Source organism: Leptonotus elevatus, chromosome 12 (assembly GCF_054856555.1).
Source record: "Leptonotus elevatus isolate MCC_2025b chromosome 12, RoL_Lele_1.0, whole genome shotgun sequence".
Lineage (NCBI taxonomy): Eukaryota > Metazoa > Chordata > Actinopteri > Syngnathiformes > Syngnathidae > Leptonotus > Leptonotus elevatus.
In genome coordinates, this window is record NC_141250.1 from 23295368 (window position 1) to 23312237 (window position 16870).

Here is a 16870-nt window from a genome sequence, read left to right on the forward strand (position 1 = left end):
ATGTATGGATGTTAATTCAAATGCTACCATTATTATTATTATTATTATTATTTTATAAAAAGAGGATTTATCAAATCTATCAAGTGAGTGAATAATAACAAATGCTTTTAAAAAAAAATCCTTCGTCACTTCTCTTGAAAGGAATATGACGTTTATTCTCTCTCTTTCTCTCTTTATTTATATATATATATATATATATATATATATATATATATATATATATATATTAGGTGTGTGTGATGAGGCGAGAGGAATCTTTGTGTGTGTTTGTTTAGAGGCCGTGCAAGGTTCAAAGGTCACTGGGAGAGCCCGAGCTTGCTTAATTGTTTCCCGCCAGACAAATCAGTTGAAATCGCTTGAAAGGAATTTTACTTTGAAATTCGTTTAGAAACCTTTTTCTCGTCTCCTGGAATGAAACATTTTTGAAAACAGTTTTTTGGTTCTTGAAAAATTCAACTTGCGACATTTTCACCAAATTTTTTTTTTTTAGTTTAATAAAAACTAAAAATCCCCAAAATAGACAACCTTGGGAAATGTTGGGAGAATAGAACTGTTTATTTTCATTATTATTAGTGAGTTCATTTTTTCAATATGCAATCGGTGACTTTCTTGAAATGAAAGCGTCTGCCGACGATTTGACTTTGCGTTGAACGACGACTGATCGTTCCTATTGGCCGAGAAGTTTGGAGTCCGCCACAAACCAGACGTTCATTTGCATACAAATTTCATTCACACGTTTCTTTCTTTCTTTTTAACATTCAGATGAAATCGAAGACAGGAAAAATAGGGGGGACGTGCGCTGTCCTTTTTTGTTGAAATTCTTTTTACACTAATTACAAAAACGTAACGCTGATCAAGAAAACGGCCATCGTGCTGCACTCGTGTGTGTGTGTGTGTGTCTTTGCTACATTGTGGGGTCCATGCATGCGTCTTTTTCCAGGTTTAACTACCATTGATTTGAAATTGTGGGGACATTTTGGGTGGTCCTCACAAGTTCAGACCTCTTTTTGAGGGTCAAGACTTTGTTTTAGAATTGAGGTTTGAGTTGGCTTATGGTTGCGGCGAGGGTAAGGAATAGGGGGGGGCAATCATTTTGGATGGTTGGGGTTCGAGGAAGGGATGTCCCCAACATGATACAAAGACAAGTGTGTGTGTGTGTGTGTGTGTGTGTGTGAGAAATGTGTGAGTGCGCGTGAAAGCAGGAGATGAGTTAAAGTGCAAAGAGCGCCGGCGGACCCCCGCGACGCCGCAACAATGACAGCAGCCGGCAGTAGAAAGCGACACCCTCTTAGGGGGCACTTAAGATGGATGGGTTGGGGGGGGTGTTGTCCCCCCCACCCCCAACCAAAAAGGTGGGCGAGTGGACCAAGTAGCAAGGTAGCTAATCCGGCACAAAACAGCTTTATGCAGATGAACGCAAGACAACATGGCAGACATGTGACTTTGATCAAGCCCCGCCCCCCCGGTCCTTATTTGCCATCATCTGGCCTAATTGCGTCCAGCGCCTCCTTTGTGCGCCTCACGCTACCGGCGACCGCTCCTTTCACGCGACTAATCCTCACAAAGTGCTCGCCGGGTTTCCCGTCAGGACCCCATCAGGACCAGCGCTCACTTTTTCTGTCCCGTTTCAACGTATTGTCATCTGGAGAAAGAGCAACGAATCAAAAGGCCTCATTACAACACTTTGATCTTTTCACGCTGGGGGGGGCGAGGGGTGTGGGGGGGCGTCAACGGGAGACGGCCTGGGGTCTCCAAGTTGCAGCGGACCAAAGACGAAGACCGCTTGTTGATGAGCTGGTCCAAAAGTTGCACCTCCACAGTTAGCGTCTTTGTTAGCGCCGACGAGTGTTAGCGGTCCCGCCAACGTGACGTCGTCGCAGCACAAAATTCATTCGTTCATCAAATGTCTTCATTTGTTGGTTGTTATCGTTTTGCAAAACCTCATCAGGCAGGAGGGTCGGGTGTCACTTGGGGAACCTGGGAGGCGGGGCCAGCTGGCCCAACCTGGGCAGTCTGCAGGCGCCGCACGGGCACAAGGGCAACCCCGAGAAGCCCCACCGCGCGGGGGGGATCGGGGCCTCCGGGAGGCCGGGGGACAGCAGGGGGCACTTGAGGGCCGACGAGGGGGGCGAGGGGGCCGAGGCCGGGAAGGGCTCCCGGGCGAGGAGGAGCCGCCCGGGACTCGAGATGAGGGGCCACCCCCCCGTCAGCAGCAGCCGGGGGCCGGGTCCCGCGCCGAGCTCGCCCAGGAGTCGCCGCATCTCTTGCAGGGACGAGCCCAGCAGCAGGATGTAGTTCCGCGCTAGCACCAGCGTGGAGATCTTGGAGAGCCGGCGTCCGGGGGGGGCGCCCGCAGAGTGGGGGGTTACCGAGGCGGGGGCGGAGGAGGCGTAGGGGACCATGACTTCCCTCAGGGCGTCCATGGCCACGTTGAGGTCCTGCATCCTCTTCCTCTCGCGGCTGTTGATCTTCCTCCTCAGCTCCTGCTGCTCCTCGGCACTCAGCTCCCGGCCCGCCTTGGAGGACCCCCCCCTGGCAAAGGCGGAGGGGCAGGAGGTCATGTCCTGTCCACAGTGGGGCTCCTGGGGGCCTCTGAGCATCGGGTTGCTCAAAACGTTCATCTTCAAGTTGAGTCCCGCGGGAAGGGCAAATGTTTTACGCGGCGGCGGCGGCGGCGGCTCAAACGCTTCACCTTCGTGCGCCGCGGTGGAAACTCTGAAAGTGATGCCTCGCATGCTGGAAAGTGAGATAAATGAGCAGGCCCCCACCCCTCCTGACCAGCCCCCACATCACCACCCCCACCCCCACCTTGGGGCAGCTCCTAACAAGCTCAACAACACCGCCGGGATTGCAGGAAATCCGTCAGGACCAGGTGTCTTTGCTTTTGGTGACAAAATAAGTGCCGAGGCGAACGTTTCCGTGTTTGGCCAAATATCGCGTTTCGAACCCCAACACCAGGGATGGTTTTCTCTCCCAAGGCTGACCAGTATTTGGGAGGATGACAATATCTTTTACAGATATCTTTAAAAACATCCAATCAAATGCTTGCTCCAGACATTTCTTTAGCCACGCCCCACCAGGCCTGGTGTCGCACCAACCCCGCCCCCCCCCCCCCACCTTCAAAAGTGACAACGAGAACATTGACACAAGCCCTCACTGAAGCCCCCCCCCTCCCCCGCCGTCCCCCTGGAAACATGGACTCCCCGCCGTGCGAGCGTCCCACGCGAGAGCAAACACAAGGCGGCTTGTTTGCAACAGAAGGACGAGCGCAGGAAGTCCGTGCAGAAAACGGGCCGGCGGAAGCGACGCCACCTGTGGGCCGGCACCCGTGTGTCGCGCGTGTGTGCGTGTTGACAATAAATAGAAAGGAGGCAGGATGCTAACATCGGATCCGGCGGGCGCAAAAAGGGGACACCTGCTTGGCGGAGGTCGCGTGCGCCAAATAAAGAAGCTGGTGTCCCCGATGGGCGGGACGGGCGCCCGCCACCATATCCGCCGTCCGGGTTCCAGGCTCCTGCTGCAGGAAGACCGGGGGTCTTTGTGGCGTTGCGGGGGCGGGGGAGGAGGGCGTCGCCATCCATTCGGACCAACGGCAGGCACGCGTGCACCTGCGCACTAAAAGACCCGCCTGTGCCGTCTTTTCCTGTCGTCGCGGTGGCAAGAAAAGACCGGGATCGATCCATCCTCGGTCACCATGACGACGCAACAGCACAATTCTTACTTCTGTTAAACACACGCACACACTTTGCCTCTTTCGCCGTCAGAGCAAAACAAGTCCTCAAAAGGTTGGACGTTGTCCTGAAGAGGTCACATGAAGAACACCTGAAATCGGGTCCCAAAACCTGCCGCTTGTCGTGACGCTGCCTGGTGGTCGGCGGGAAGGTTCCAGATGCAAAAAGACCACGACAGATGTGATGGTTTGGAGAGGGTGGGTTGGGGTTCGGGTTCGGGTTCGGGTTCGGGTTCGGGTTGGGGTTCGGGTTCGGGTTTAGGGTTACTCTAACCCAAGAGTCCAGCGGTGTGCTAAAGACTACGTTATTCCACATCATGACTTGCCCCGGGACTAGAACCCACCAAGACCAAGAGAAGACCGCCGCTTTTGGGAGTTGAGTCAAAACCGTGACAAGACCAAGACCGTTTTTGAATGGCCGTCATAATCAGTATACGTTGGGACAGCCAAAAATCCCAAGACGAGGACTACGGTCTTGAAACACTTCTGTACTTTGATCACAACCGAACTTGGATCACAACCAGAACCCTCTGACACAAAAGTCACCTGCCAACCCGCATGCCAGTTGAGGAAATATCGGGTGCACGGATTTTTTTAATTTAATTTTATTTCATTGGATTTTTTGCAAAGATTTGATTGATCTATTTGAATTTGGATTTCATTTTTTGTAAATAGACATTAAGGGCACATGGCACCGGATTTTTACCAAGAATTTCCTGCCCCCTGTTGGTGTGTGTTCGCAAGTACTTCCAAGCTCGGCTTCATGAAACCCGAGAGGTGAAGGCAATCCCAAAAACGGCATTTGTCGTCCAGCGGCCAGAAGACGAACCCGTGCGTGTCCGTCCAATCTTTCAGCAAGATTTGCAAAACGCGCTCAAGTGCTGAATGGCTTCCGGTTTGGATCAGGGATGTTCGAGAGCACTTTTTTCAGGCCGAGACCACAACGAGCACTCGCGCCGAGTACGCACGGACGCGAGTCGCGATATCGGCCGGCCGCAAAACTGTCATTTGATGCTAAGGAATTGTGAGCAACCTTTCTTGGACAAACATTTGATGACAGCGCGATGACGTCGCGCCGACGCCGCAGAAGGACTGATTTAAGATTCGGCTTTCGTTTGCTTGCCGTGTCGTTCCAAAAAGACCAAGCACTGACCGAAGTGAGCCTTCGTCCATCAGCGTTGCATAAAGCGGGATTTCCCCCGGCTGGCCTGCAGGGGGCGCTGTTTGTTTTGTATCAAAAGCAGCAATTGAAGTGCTTTTGGCCGACCTCGCCGGACGAGCGGCTGACTTGGAGCGGCCTGCGTTTTCCCGCTCGTTCGGCCGCAATTCTGGACCTTTTGGCCACCATTTTGTGCAGAACGGATGCTATGCATTTTTAGAGCAAGCGCCTCTCTCTCTCTCTCTCTCTCTCTCTTTCTCTCTTTCTCTCTTTCTCTCTCTTTCTCTTTCTCTCTCTCTCTCTCTCTTTCTCTCTCTCTCTCATTCTCTCTCTCTCTCATTCTCTCTCTCTCTCTCTTTCTCTCTCTCTCTCTCTCTCTCTCTCTCTCTCTCTCTCTCTTTCTCTCTCTCTCTCATTCTCTCTCTCATTCTCTCTCTCTCTCTCTCTCTCTCTCTCTCTCTCTCTTTCTCTCTCTCTCTCTCTCTCTCTCTCTCTCTCTTTCTCTCTTTCTCTCTCTCTCTCTCTCTCTCTTGCTAATAAACACATTCGAGCACAAGGACGTCAACGTGATTGCAATTCATTTGAGCTCTTCATAAAAAATGTGTCTTGTGTCCCCTTCAACTCGTTCTTCCGTCTTCATGTTTCGAGAACATGACAGGTGGTCAAATCCATTTCTTTTTGTTGACTTTATGTTTTCATGAATGTTCAGTTGTACTGATTGTTGACTATTGCCGTCGGATATTGGAATGTTCGGCCCGACTTGCCGCTAACGGGCTCAAGTCCTGATGACGCGCCTCTCAATCGGTCACTGACGGGCGGCCATTTTGTTGCAACAGCTTTTTTTCACAGGGGGGGGGGGGGCCGCTTTGACAGGACTGCGTGCCGTTTGAGAGTGACCGCTCCTGTTTGTCGCTCGGATCTCTGAGGAGACTGGCGGCCGGCGGGCTGTGAGGGGGCGGGGCTAACTTGAGCAAAGATGACCTCGCTTCATTTTGCCAACATCAACAACAACAACAAATCTTTTTGTCTCATATTTGATGTATTTGTATAGAAACGTTGCTGGTTGTGGTTTTCGGTTCAATTTTGGCAAAATGGATTTCTCTCAACAATATTTTGCAAACCGTGACTTCCTGTAACCCGACACGTAAGCAGCAACTTGTTCATGGCGGGAGATAAATATACACAGTTTGGACCGTGGATCCGTTTTCAAATCGGTAAATGGACTTTTTTTTAAAACGACACCAAAGTGCTTTCCAAAGCTTCGCATTCTTCCGTTCTTGCACACGCCGGCGGTCGACCGGTGCCGGGTCCGCCGGGAGCAAATCAGGGTTCCGCTCAAGGACGCTCGGACAGGGTCACCGGCGCTGAGGTTGGAACGCACAACCTGACGGCCGCTCGAACCTCCGCAGATAAAGAAAGATTCAAATCAAACGATTCTTACTGGTTTTCGACTCGGCGGGTCGCACAAGAATTGCAAAATTGTGCAAATCCAACAAGGTGTTGCTTTGCACTCGGCCTGCCGCCCGAGGTCGCGCGGGGTCGTGCGGGGTCTGGTCTGGATCGGCTCTGGATCCTCCCCCGCAGTCGAAAAACCTCCCCCGGGACCCAAGATGCAAACGGGAGACGCACGCTGGGCTTGAAGCACTTGATTGATCCAATGACACAAAATGGCAGCCAATGGCACCCGAGCTCGCCAAATTAGCCGGATCGGACCGAATTAGCCGAATTAAAAGTGACCCAATTGGACCGAATCAAGTGAAAGAGCTTGACCAGACTTTGGAAAGCAGTTTTCAAAGTTGGCAAGCAAACAAGACCTCGAAGAAAAGAAAACTTAACTGCACTACATTCAAACTCACTTTTTTAGCTTTGAATATTTTTCTTTTTTATTCTTTTATATTTTTGGCGTGCGTGCGCGCGCGCGTTGTCATCCGTCCCCGAGCCAGGAACGGAGCCTGCGAGGAGGAAAAGCGCTAACATCAAACCACTTGCCGGCGTCCTCACCTGGAAAAGGGGGCGGGGCGCCAACGGGAGGCCCAGCAGAGACGTTTGGACTTTTTGCCAGTCGTTCCCCGAAAAGTGCCACAGCGAGAACGCGTTCAATTGCTGCCCCGTTTTTCAGCCGATTGTTGGACGCGGGCACGCGCGGGCACGCGCGTCACTCGCTGCGGTGCTTTTCGCCAAAAGTAAATTCATTCTAATGACTGTAAATTATTGTTGTGAATCATTTGATAAAAAAATACAATTATATATATTTTTTCAGATAAAAACGAGTGTCTGGCCTGCATTAAAAAAAAAGAGGGAGAAAAAAAAGTTACAGTGGTGAACTGTAAAATTGTGATTTGCACATTCCGTCTTTACATTAAATCTTTACGACTGAAAATGTGAAATGCGGTTGTGCTACTGTAACTTAAAATGAGAGTAAAACAAACGTCTTAACAGTGCAATATAAATATTGGAGATTGGGCCAACCGATACAAATTGATCATTGTGATCAAGATATAATCTGTTCGAGGCCGACATTTTGGGGGGAGTCCTGACAAAAAGTGCCACCGAAGTGGGCCGAAATTGGTTGTCCGCATTTGAGGCATTCCGGAAGAAGCGGTGAGCAGCAGCAGGGGCCGCGCTCACCAATCCTTTCCAACCTTTAATGCTGAGTGGCCAGCAGAAAGATTTTCCATTTTTACAATGTGAAGGCTTAAATGTTTCGTTTATTTGTAATTGTTGTGAGTGCAGCGAGATTTCAACTTGCTGTCCTGGAAATCATCATTGATCGTTTTTTTTTTTTTTTTTGGTTATCGTTCAAAAGGGCCTCAAATAATTATTTTTCATGGTCGCTGCAGTGACGAGAAACGAATCGGAAGAAGACGGCAACATTTGCGCCTGGAGTTAAATCTTAAAAATTAAATCTAAATTGAAAGGTGAATATCCACAGATGGATTCGAAAATTATGACTAATAATGAGCGCAAAATGTTACCCTCCAAACTCACAACAAGGACTTTGAATTCTTTAGATTGATAAAACTCAAACAAAACAAAATACCTTTTTGTTTATTTGTTCTTTTCTTATACGTGACGTGAAAATGGAAAATGATGCGAGACGATGACGTGTTAAAAGTGTGTCAAATTGGCAAAAAGATGACATTCGATCTATTTTCGTTCCCCCCCCCACTTTTATAACTCAAATAAGAAGACATTTACAGAATGGCATTTTTTCAAAAAATCTGATACTCAAAAAATGCAAACGGGAATAAAATCCAATCCAATTTTTTCGTGTCATTTCTTAAACTTTATTTGAGTGGAGTCACATGACACTTAATCGTCAATAAATATTCCTTAGAAAAAATGTACAAAGGAGAAGAAGGCGCGCGTGCAAGCGCGTGCACTGTTCGCCTATTTACAAGCGTCGCGGCGGGGAAAGGGCCGCGCACGTTGGCGCGCGTTCACTTGTTGGAGTCCCCCGCGTGCAGGCGCGGCACCACGCACATGCTGCACGGGCACGGCATCCCGGCGGCGGCGACCCCCCAGTGCCCGAAGGCGGGCGGGGGCCCCTTGAGGAGTCCGTGAGGGGCCCTGGCGGAGGGCGGCGGCGGCGGCGGCGGCGGCGGAGGCGGCAGCAGCGAGTGGTGCACGCCGTGCGGTCCCGCCGCCAGATGCGCGTGCGTCAGGGAGGCGTGGTGGGCCGCGCCCGCCCCCCCGCCGCCGCCGCCCCCGCCGCCGTAAACGTCAGCCAGCAGCCGCTTCATCTCGTCCAGCGACGAGCTGAGCATGAGGATGTAATTCCTGGCCAGCAGCAAGGTGGCGATCTTGGACAGTTTTCGCACGGAGGGTCCGTGCGCGTAGGGCATGACCTCGCGCAGGCCGTCCATGGCCACGTTCAGGTCGTGCATGCGCTTGCGCTCGCGGCTGTTGATCTTCAGCCGGATGGACTGCAGCTCGTGCTCGGACAGCAACTTGCGCTCGGCCTTCTTGCAGGAGGCCAAGCGCGCCGCCGCCGAAAGCGCGTCCCCGTCGTCGTCGTCGTCGTCGTCCTCGTCGTCGTCGTCGTCGTCCGCGTAGCGGCGGAGATGGTGGCGGGGGGGCGGCGGCGGCCCCCCCGTGGGCGAGTCGCCCTGCGTGGACGACACGGCGCCCGGGAAGCCGTGCGCGTGCGCGTGCGCGGAGCGGCGCGGCGCGGCCAGGAAGGCGGCGGCGACCGCTTCCGGCGACGACACGCGGCTCGCGTCCGACTCCATCGAGCGCGCGCACCTGCACCTGCGAGACAGCATCGGGTCAGAACAATTGGCGGCGAGCGAGCGAAACAAAAATGGGCTTGAAATGCGGCGGGAGAAATTTGAAGAAAACCACATTTATTTCCCGCTTCCTTTTCTTATGACGCCAATTAAAAGCGCTTTTATAATTTGACCGTTCAGCAATTTCACATTTGGAAAACGTTTTCTCTCATTTCAGCAAACAAATTCAGAATGAAAACATTTGTAAATTGACAGATGACAAGACTTTTTATGTGGCTAAAAAGTACAAAATGAATAAATACACCAAATGTTTATTTTCGCCCTTCACTTTAAAATATATTTTTTTAACGAATCCATTATCCTGTTTTTTAAATGAGATTTCGTCCACAACAAGGTTTCAATTGGCGCGCATATAGTTTATTAAATATATATTTACTACGCGTTCACGTTCACCGTCGAAGACGACAAATAGGACGCATTCCAAAGAGGCCACATGATGACGCAATCGAAATGACACTTTCTGCGTCATGGAGTCAAAAGTGACGACGCGTGGAATTGACGTCTCTGCTTATAAATAAATACAATAGCATGAAAAGTGCACCTGAGGTCGCAAAGGTGCGAGCCGCCATGAAAGAAAAGAAAAGAAAATAAAAGTTTCCCAAAGCGCGTGTCCGCGTCGTCAAATTGTTGCAACTTACCGTCGCGTGTTGGCTGGCGAACTTGAAAGTTGCCCAAAAGGTCAAAAGGTTGACTTGGAATCCGCGTGACGTGTCAACGTTGGACGTGCGCCGCACGTGGACGTCCTTCCGAGTGCGGGCCAGCTGCACAGTGACGCGCCTGGCGGGCTTGCAGACTTTTATATGGAGGGGGGGGGGGGGGGGGGGGCACCGCGAAAACAACGGTCACTCTGTGTGCGTGTGCGTGTGCGTGTGTGTGTTCAAGCTGGCAATCAACTGCCTTGAGGGAGGGGCCGCAAATTGTTAAGTGAAATGACACACACACACACACGCTCGCACCCTTGCTTTGAAGCATGCAGGTGCGTAAATAAATCCATTTCAAATGTTTGTAAATGACGACTTGCTCATAAATTAAGCCCCTCCCACTATCTGTTTGTTTGCAAAAGATAATAATGATGACGAGAAGAAAGAAAGAAAGATGGAGGGTGGGGGAGGAAGAGCCGCGAAGACTGCGGCCGGCGGCGAACAGGTCGGGTCACGAAGGACATTGTCGGGCAGGAAATCCGGGAATTTCCTGACGAAGAAAAAACCCTTCCGGGCAAAGTTAAACACGACGATGATGAAGAAAGGCCTCTTCGTGATTCGATAGCTGATTTGAGCTCCGCCCCTGCGACGAGGCAGAACCGCTCCCCCGCGCGGGCGGTCGGCCGAGACGGCATACGAGCGGAAACCTCGTTGGACAGATGAGACCTTCTTCCGCATCATCAGAAAGCGGCTTCGCAGCCGCCGCACGCGACCTTCCGCCATGCGGGGACGCAACACAATTTGCTTGTTGCGAGCATAACGAGCATTCAAGTTGATGATGATGATGATGATGAAGAATCGTTTCCACTGGTTTGTTGCTACTCTCGCATTTCAAGTCACGCTCAAACATTTCTCGGCAATCGCGACCCAAACGAGACGTTCTGATGAATATTGCATTTGTAGAAAAGCGTTCAAAGAGTGTCCGAACGCAGCCGTTTTCATCCATGTCAGGGAGCGGCCATTTTGTCACTTGCCGAACTGAAGACGACGCGGCGGTTGCGCCGACTTGACATCTGTAACATCTGCTTTTTCCATTTTGTTTGTTTGCGCTCATTGGTCGGACGCGCGAGTCCTGCCAGCTTCTTTTTGGGAATTGTTCTTTTTCTTTCCGCTGCCGACTGACGTGGAGTTTTTAGGGATTTGCCGGAATGCCGGCGAACTCCGAGGAGCGCCGCCGTCGTGACGTCTCCCGGAGTTGGAACCCGAAAAGAAAAGCTCCCGTTGGACGTCCCGCAACATTTGGGCCGTTGCCAATCTTTCATTCGGACTTGGGACGGTCTTTGCGGTTTTGGTGCCGCTGATGCTCCAAATGTGGATTTGATGATTTTTGGCGGTTTTTGCTGTTGTTGAAGGCACAAAATGGCGGCCGCCGTCTTTTGCTGCTTTGCTTTCAAAACAAAAGAAAAGGCGTCGAATGTGAGAGCGGTCGTGTTTGGAGGCGGCCACGACGGCAGAAGGCGCATTCAAGGGCGCTTTCTGCCCGTTTTCGTTGCTGACGTTCGCCAGCGTTCGGGTTCGATGACGTTGCGGCCGCTCGGATCGGAAGCGCCGACAGCGCCGATGTTTGCGGCCTTGTTGCCGCTTCTTTGCCTTCTGTTGCGGCTCTGGCCACATTTTGTGGGCTGGCGAACGCTCCTTAAAACGATACGCCGGCTCTTTGAGCGCTGGGGCCGGCTCTGGCCGGTGGGGGGGGGCTTTTATGCGACTATTAGGAGCTAATTAAGTGTCAGGGCTCGGACGGCTTCCCGTGCCACTGACGAGCTCTTTACACGGCCTGACAAATTGAATGGCGCCGGCCCGGCTCGGCCCATTCTTCCCTCCCGCCGCCCACCGCTGAAAAAGGGGATTTGCGCCACTGTGTGGGAGAGCCAGAGGAGATCGGGGGGGGGGGGGGGGGGCGGTTGAGGACTAGAGGGTGGGGGGACTTTGTTCGTCTTCGCTCCTCGCCTCAATTCAACAAGCAGTGATTTGCTTTCGCCAAATGTTACAAATGTTTCGACAAGCTGCTCTCTGATCCTGCAGGGTCACGGGGGCGAGGCGGGGGGGGGGGGGGTATCGACAAAGCCGCATGGGGATGAATATATTCGCACGGCTATTCAAGGCCTGAAAGACCCCCCCAACTCACAACGGCTAGCCTCGCTAGCTCAGGCTGGCGTGTTAGCGCGCTAATCCCGTTTCACACTTTCCTCAACAAGTTGTCGACACGCGCGCGACAACGCAAGCTCAAGCGCGCTCGCGCAACACACACACAAATGTGCTTTCAAAATAAAAGTGGAAGGAAATGTTGTACGTCATGTTCATAATGTCAAGTAAAATATGTCATTTAAAAAAAGGCTGCTTTTATTTGACATTTTACTCTCAAATCAAATCTACTCACAAAAAGTAGCAAATTTATATTGAGTGAATTCAATGAAAATAATTACGACGCGTCCAAAAGTTTGTCTTGATTTGTTGATTTGTTGCCAATGAAGTGGCCGCCATTTTGATGCTAAAAGTAAAGCAACGCACGCACACTTAAAAAAAGGCAGACGTGGTCAAGACATTTGACAAACTCCAGCACGAGGACACTGGCTACCTTTATTTAAATTGATTTAGTTGATCGATTGATTTGATCGATTCATTTATTGATCGATTCATTTATTGATCGATTCATTCATTTGATTGATTGATTTAAATTAGCATTAAAGCGCATATCAAAACCATTTTGTTTAACAAATGATTATTTGTTGATAAACAGCAATTGTGCAAAATCACACGTTTTGAAAGCGATGGAGTCGCGCTTCACTTGTGATCAATTTTCAAAGTAAAAGCAGATGTTTTGCAAGTTCTTCAAAAAGTTGCCCATGAATTGATTCATTCTGACACTTGTTCGTACTGAGTACTGATTTGAAACCACAAATTTCACACCCTAAATCCGCCTCAGCCGGAAAACCCGAACCCGAGGATCTCATGGTCGGGTTTCAAGCCAGATTTAGGATTTGAGATTTGGGTGAGCGCGTCAAATTAGGCTTTCAAGACTGGCTGATTTCAAACTCATTTGCTGGGTTTGAACTCTGGGTTTGAAGTCCATTTGTCAAACCCTGGGCCGAATTCCAAACCTTAACCCTGTCTTGAATCTGTCGATCGATACGATATCAGTTCTGATATCAGTTCTGCCTTGTGAGCTGATGAGAACATTTTTTTTCTTTGGCGCGCGGTGTCTTGGGGGGGTTCATGGGGTTATTGTTGGGGGGTTGGAGGGGGGGTTTGTGAGCGTGAAAGGGGTCGGGGGGCGGTTCACATCATCGGCCCATTGAGGGCGGCCCCTCCCCTGTTGTAAAACAAGCTCCAGTGGGCCCGCCTGAACACAGGGGGCTTTGTGGACCCCCCCCCACACGAAACATACCACCCAAAGTGCTGCCCCCCCACCACCTTGCTCAGGAGGCGGGGCCGGCATCGCTGGCCAGCAACAGGTGGGGTTAATGAGACCGTGGGGGGGGAGGGGGGGTCTGTAAAGGGGCGGTCCCGCCGGTTTCCGTAATACGGGGGCCTAATGGCAAGATTGATGGACGGAGACAGTGGGACAAAACCGGGAGGCGGTGATGAAATGTAGAGGGGCGGTGGCTTGGGGGGGGCGGTGGCTTGGGGGGGGGGGCGTCCTGAATGGCGTCTCGGCCGACGCCAGAGTCACACGGACGCGTTTAGCGCCTCCTGGGGGGCTAATTAGCTGGGAGGTCTCGGCGACAAGGCGGCGGAGAAAAGCGACAGGATGCGGGGTGAGCGCGGGTCAGCGATGACCACCTACCAGGACACCCATCACCCCCCCCCCCCCCATCAACCGTTTGCCACTGTAAAAAACAAAAAACAAAACAGGCCATGATTTGGAGGCCTGCCATTCCTCACCTCTGTTGCCTGGCGGACTATTGACTCGAGGACCTGACTTGTCTTCTGGTGGGGGCGGGGGCGGTGGGGGGTGGGGGGGGTCCTCCAAGTCTTGAGCACCCTGAAGTGGACACGCACACAAAACGAAAGGCGTTGGACACTTGTTGCTGCTAATTAAACGTCCACTGCTCACACTCGCTGGCTCGGCCACTCGATTAGCGGCATCGCAGCTGTTCCTAATATTTGGGCCCTCCGCGGAGGTGAAGAAGGTCAGCCATCGATTCATGACGACTCACGAAAGCAACGTGTACGCTTCAGGGTGCGACCGATCAAAGAAAATATCAGGAACAAGCCAATAAGCATGAAATGAAATCCAATGCTTTTAAACACAAACGCTATCCTGCGTTTTTAGACATAATCAAATGCTGACCTTTTAACAAATGTGAAAATGTTACAAATAAAGTGATACGAATGAAAAACATCAAATGACCAAAAAAGGCAAATTGCTCCAAATAAGTAAAAAAAAAATGCTATTAACCAAAGAAATGAAGCTATTCCTAAAAAAAAGAAAATGCTTTCATCTTGTCATGAAAAATCAATCGAAAAATACAAAAACACGCTCGTGCAAAGCATTTGTTATTATTGCCAGTTTTTGTGCGCTTGTCAATCAAATATATCATTAAGAATTCATGCTAAGGAAGTTAGCCTTCACACCTGTTGCACAAAAAGTGCCTTCCTTCAAAATGCAAGTTTGCTAATTAACAAATGAAAATGAAGAACTTCGTCGAGTGCATGCATTCCAAATGTTAGCGTGCGTTTTAGCACGCGGGTGCTAATAAGGCGGGCTTGGCAGCGCCGCCTCCTATAATGAGGCGGGCGACTCGAGGGGGTTCCGTTGGTCCTAATGAGCTCGCTGCCATTTCATGAACACTCATTATCGCCACTCGCATGTTGACTTGACACACGAGCAGACACGAGCTGCATTTCTGTTCACGATCGATGAAAAGTCCAAATCTTACTCACATAACACAAGCAACAAATGACAAAGCACACGCTAATGCTAAATCGCTGCTAACTCGTATCGCTCTTACCAACATTAAACCAACAAACAAAACGTAGAAAGCCAATTGAGCTAAAAACAAAAAATGACGCCGCCATGCTAACGCTAAATGCCATTACTTACAACTAAAAGCCTAATTTAGCTCACATTTACTTTGATGACACAAACACTAAATAGCCGTTGCTTAAAACAATAGCAAATCAAAAATGTCACGAACTATTCCAAGCTAAAAGCAGCCCGCGAACATGATTGAATAAATGAGCTCAAATGAGATTAACAACAACCACAAGAGTTACGCTAAAGTGACGACTGCGCTAAAATTACACTAAGCTATGTTAGCCCAGCTAATGCTAATGCTAATCCTGCGACGTGGATGTGCTTGGTCTCTGCTTTCCTGAGTGTCACCTTTCGTTTGTTGCAATTGCTAACTGTCCTTTTAGGCCAACGTCGCTATTGTGGAGCGCGAGGTCATGCAGAGTCCTTTTCACACCGAGGTTGATGCGGGGTCAAAGTGCAACCGAAGGCAACATTTTGCTCCTTCTTGCATTTCCCAACCGCTTAAAAACTAAGTCATCTTCCGGTAAATTCATATTGAGTTCAAAGCATTAGCATTAGCACTAAATTGCACAAAGCCTTCGCTAAGTTATTTGACATTTTTAGCAAGTGATGGCGTTAACCGACCTCGTAGGCTAAACAAGCAACCGCTCGCTAGTCCAAGCATTAGAATGAGTTCAACAAAAAAAACAAAAGCATTTCGAGGTTCACAGTCACAACGTTGACGCTAGCCGTCACGCGCCAGAAACAACATTGTCGCTATTGTACTCGCACTCATTAGCATGAGGCTAACGAGTAGCTAAATAAGGACGACATGCTGTCCCTGGGAGGTGAGTCATGGCCGACAGCTTTTGTTGTCTTTTGTTGCCTTTTGTTGTGCACTTGCCGTTATGTAGGTTAATACCCGGCCCACGCTAACAGACGCGCTAAATGCTAAACGCAGCCCGCCTTCACGACACTCAAAGTCTGCTCCAATGGTGTCAGTATGGCAGCAACAACACCGAGACCAGGACCAAGAAGCGGGCCATTGTGGCTCATTAATTAACGAGCTATGCTAAACCAGGATTAGCATATTCATAAGGGGTGGGGTGGGGCGGGGCGGGGCGGGGCGGCCATCTTTCACACACATGTTTTTGTGTGTGTGTGTCCAGTGCCGCCGTCGCCGATTGTGCGCGACCGCGTAACATAACCCCGTTTGTCCAACGCCCGCCGCCCGCCCCATTAACTCCCGACGTGACGCATGTCTCACACGCACGCGCACGCGCGCGCGCACGCACACACACACACACACACACACACTCACGCACACACGCCCCCGTTTTCACAGTCCAGAGAACACGGCCCCGCGGATTAGCACTAAACTGGTGGTGGCTACAAAGTGATTAGCATGTCGTGTTACATCTTTATTGTCCTACACAATGAACACACACACACACACACACACACACACACACACACACACGCACACACACACACACACACACACACACACATGCACGTGAGAAGACATGATAAGCGGTTGTTGAAATAATAATAATAGCAGCAAAGTTGTTTTGAGTAAAAACGTTGTCCAAACACAAAATCATCTTTCAGCATTTTGGTGTTGTGGTTTTGTTGGCCACCAGGGGGCAGTATGCAGTCCAGCAGACACACAAGCGCTGATCCGAACGGACGACTGGATCGCCAACAGCCCAGACACGCCCGCGCAAGCCATTGAAGTCCCAAGGCGGCCATCTTGCTCCTCCCATCTCGCGAGCAGACTACTGTATAAACGATGCGGTCCATTTACAGCTCGTCGGCGGTTAGTATAAGACCGGGGGGCGGGGCTAAAAAACAACAAGCTAAACAACAACAACAACAAGTCATGCACAAGTAAACGATATGTGCTGCTTTGAAGACCCCGTTTTTCTTTCATGGCTCAGTTCCTTCGACTCCAATATTAGATTTGGCACAGGCATCTTTCATTGGATTACACTTACACTAATTCTTTCATAAAAAATAGACACGTTTCTGCCA

The 16870-nt window shown here is 50.5% G+C and overlaps 2 protein-coding genes across 2 annotated transcripts; both read right to left on the minus strand.

The window, feature by feature from the left end:
- Positions 1 to 239: 239 nt before the first annotated feature.
- On the minus strand, positions 240 to 2966 carry olig1 (oligodendrocyte transcription factor 1). Its single transcript, XM_086090924.1, has one exon. It carries the CDS (start codon positions 2733 to 2735, stop codon positions 1965 to 1967), a length of 771 nt encoding a protein of 256 aa, XP_085947050.1. The 5' UTR covers positions 2736 to 2966; the 3' UTR covers positions 240 to 1964.
- Positions 2967 to 8180: 5214 nt separating this feature from the next.
- On the minus strand, positions 8181 to 9960 carry olig2 (oligodendrocyte lineage transcription factor 2). Its single transcript, XM_086090923.1, has 2 exons — positions 9817 to 9960; positions 8181 to 9140 (listed from the first exon to the last, which is right to left on the minus strand). The coding sequence occupies exon 2, from the start codon at positions 9119 to 9121 to the stop codon at positions 8330 to 8332; it is 792 nt and encodes a 263-aa protein (XP_085947049.1). The 5' UTR covers positions 9122 to 9140; positions 9817 to 9960; the 3' UTR covers positions 8181 to 8329.
- Positions 9961 to 16870: the final 6910 nt, after the last annotated feature.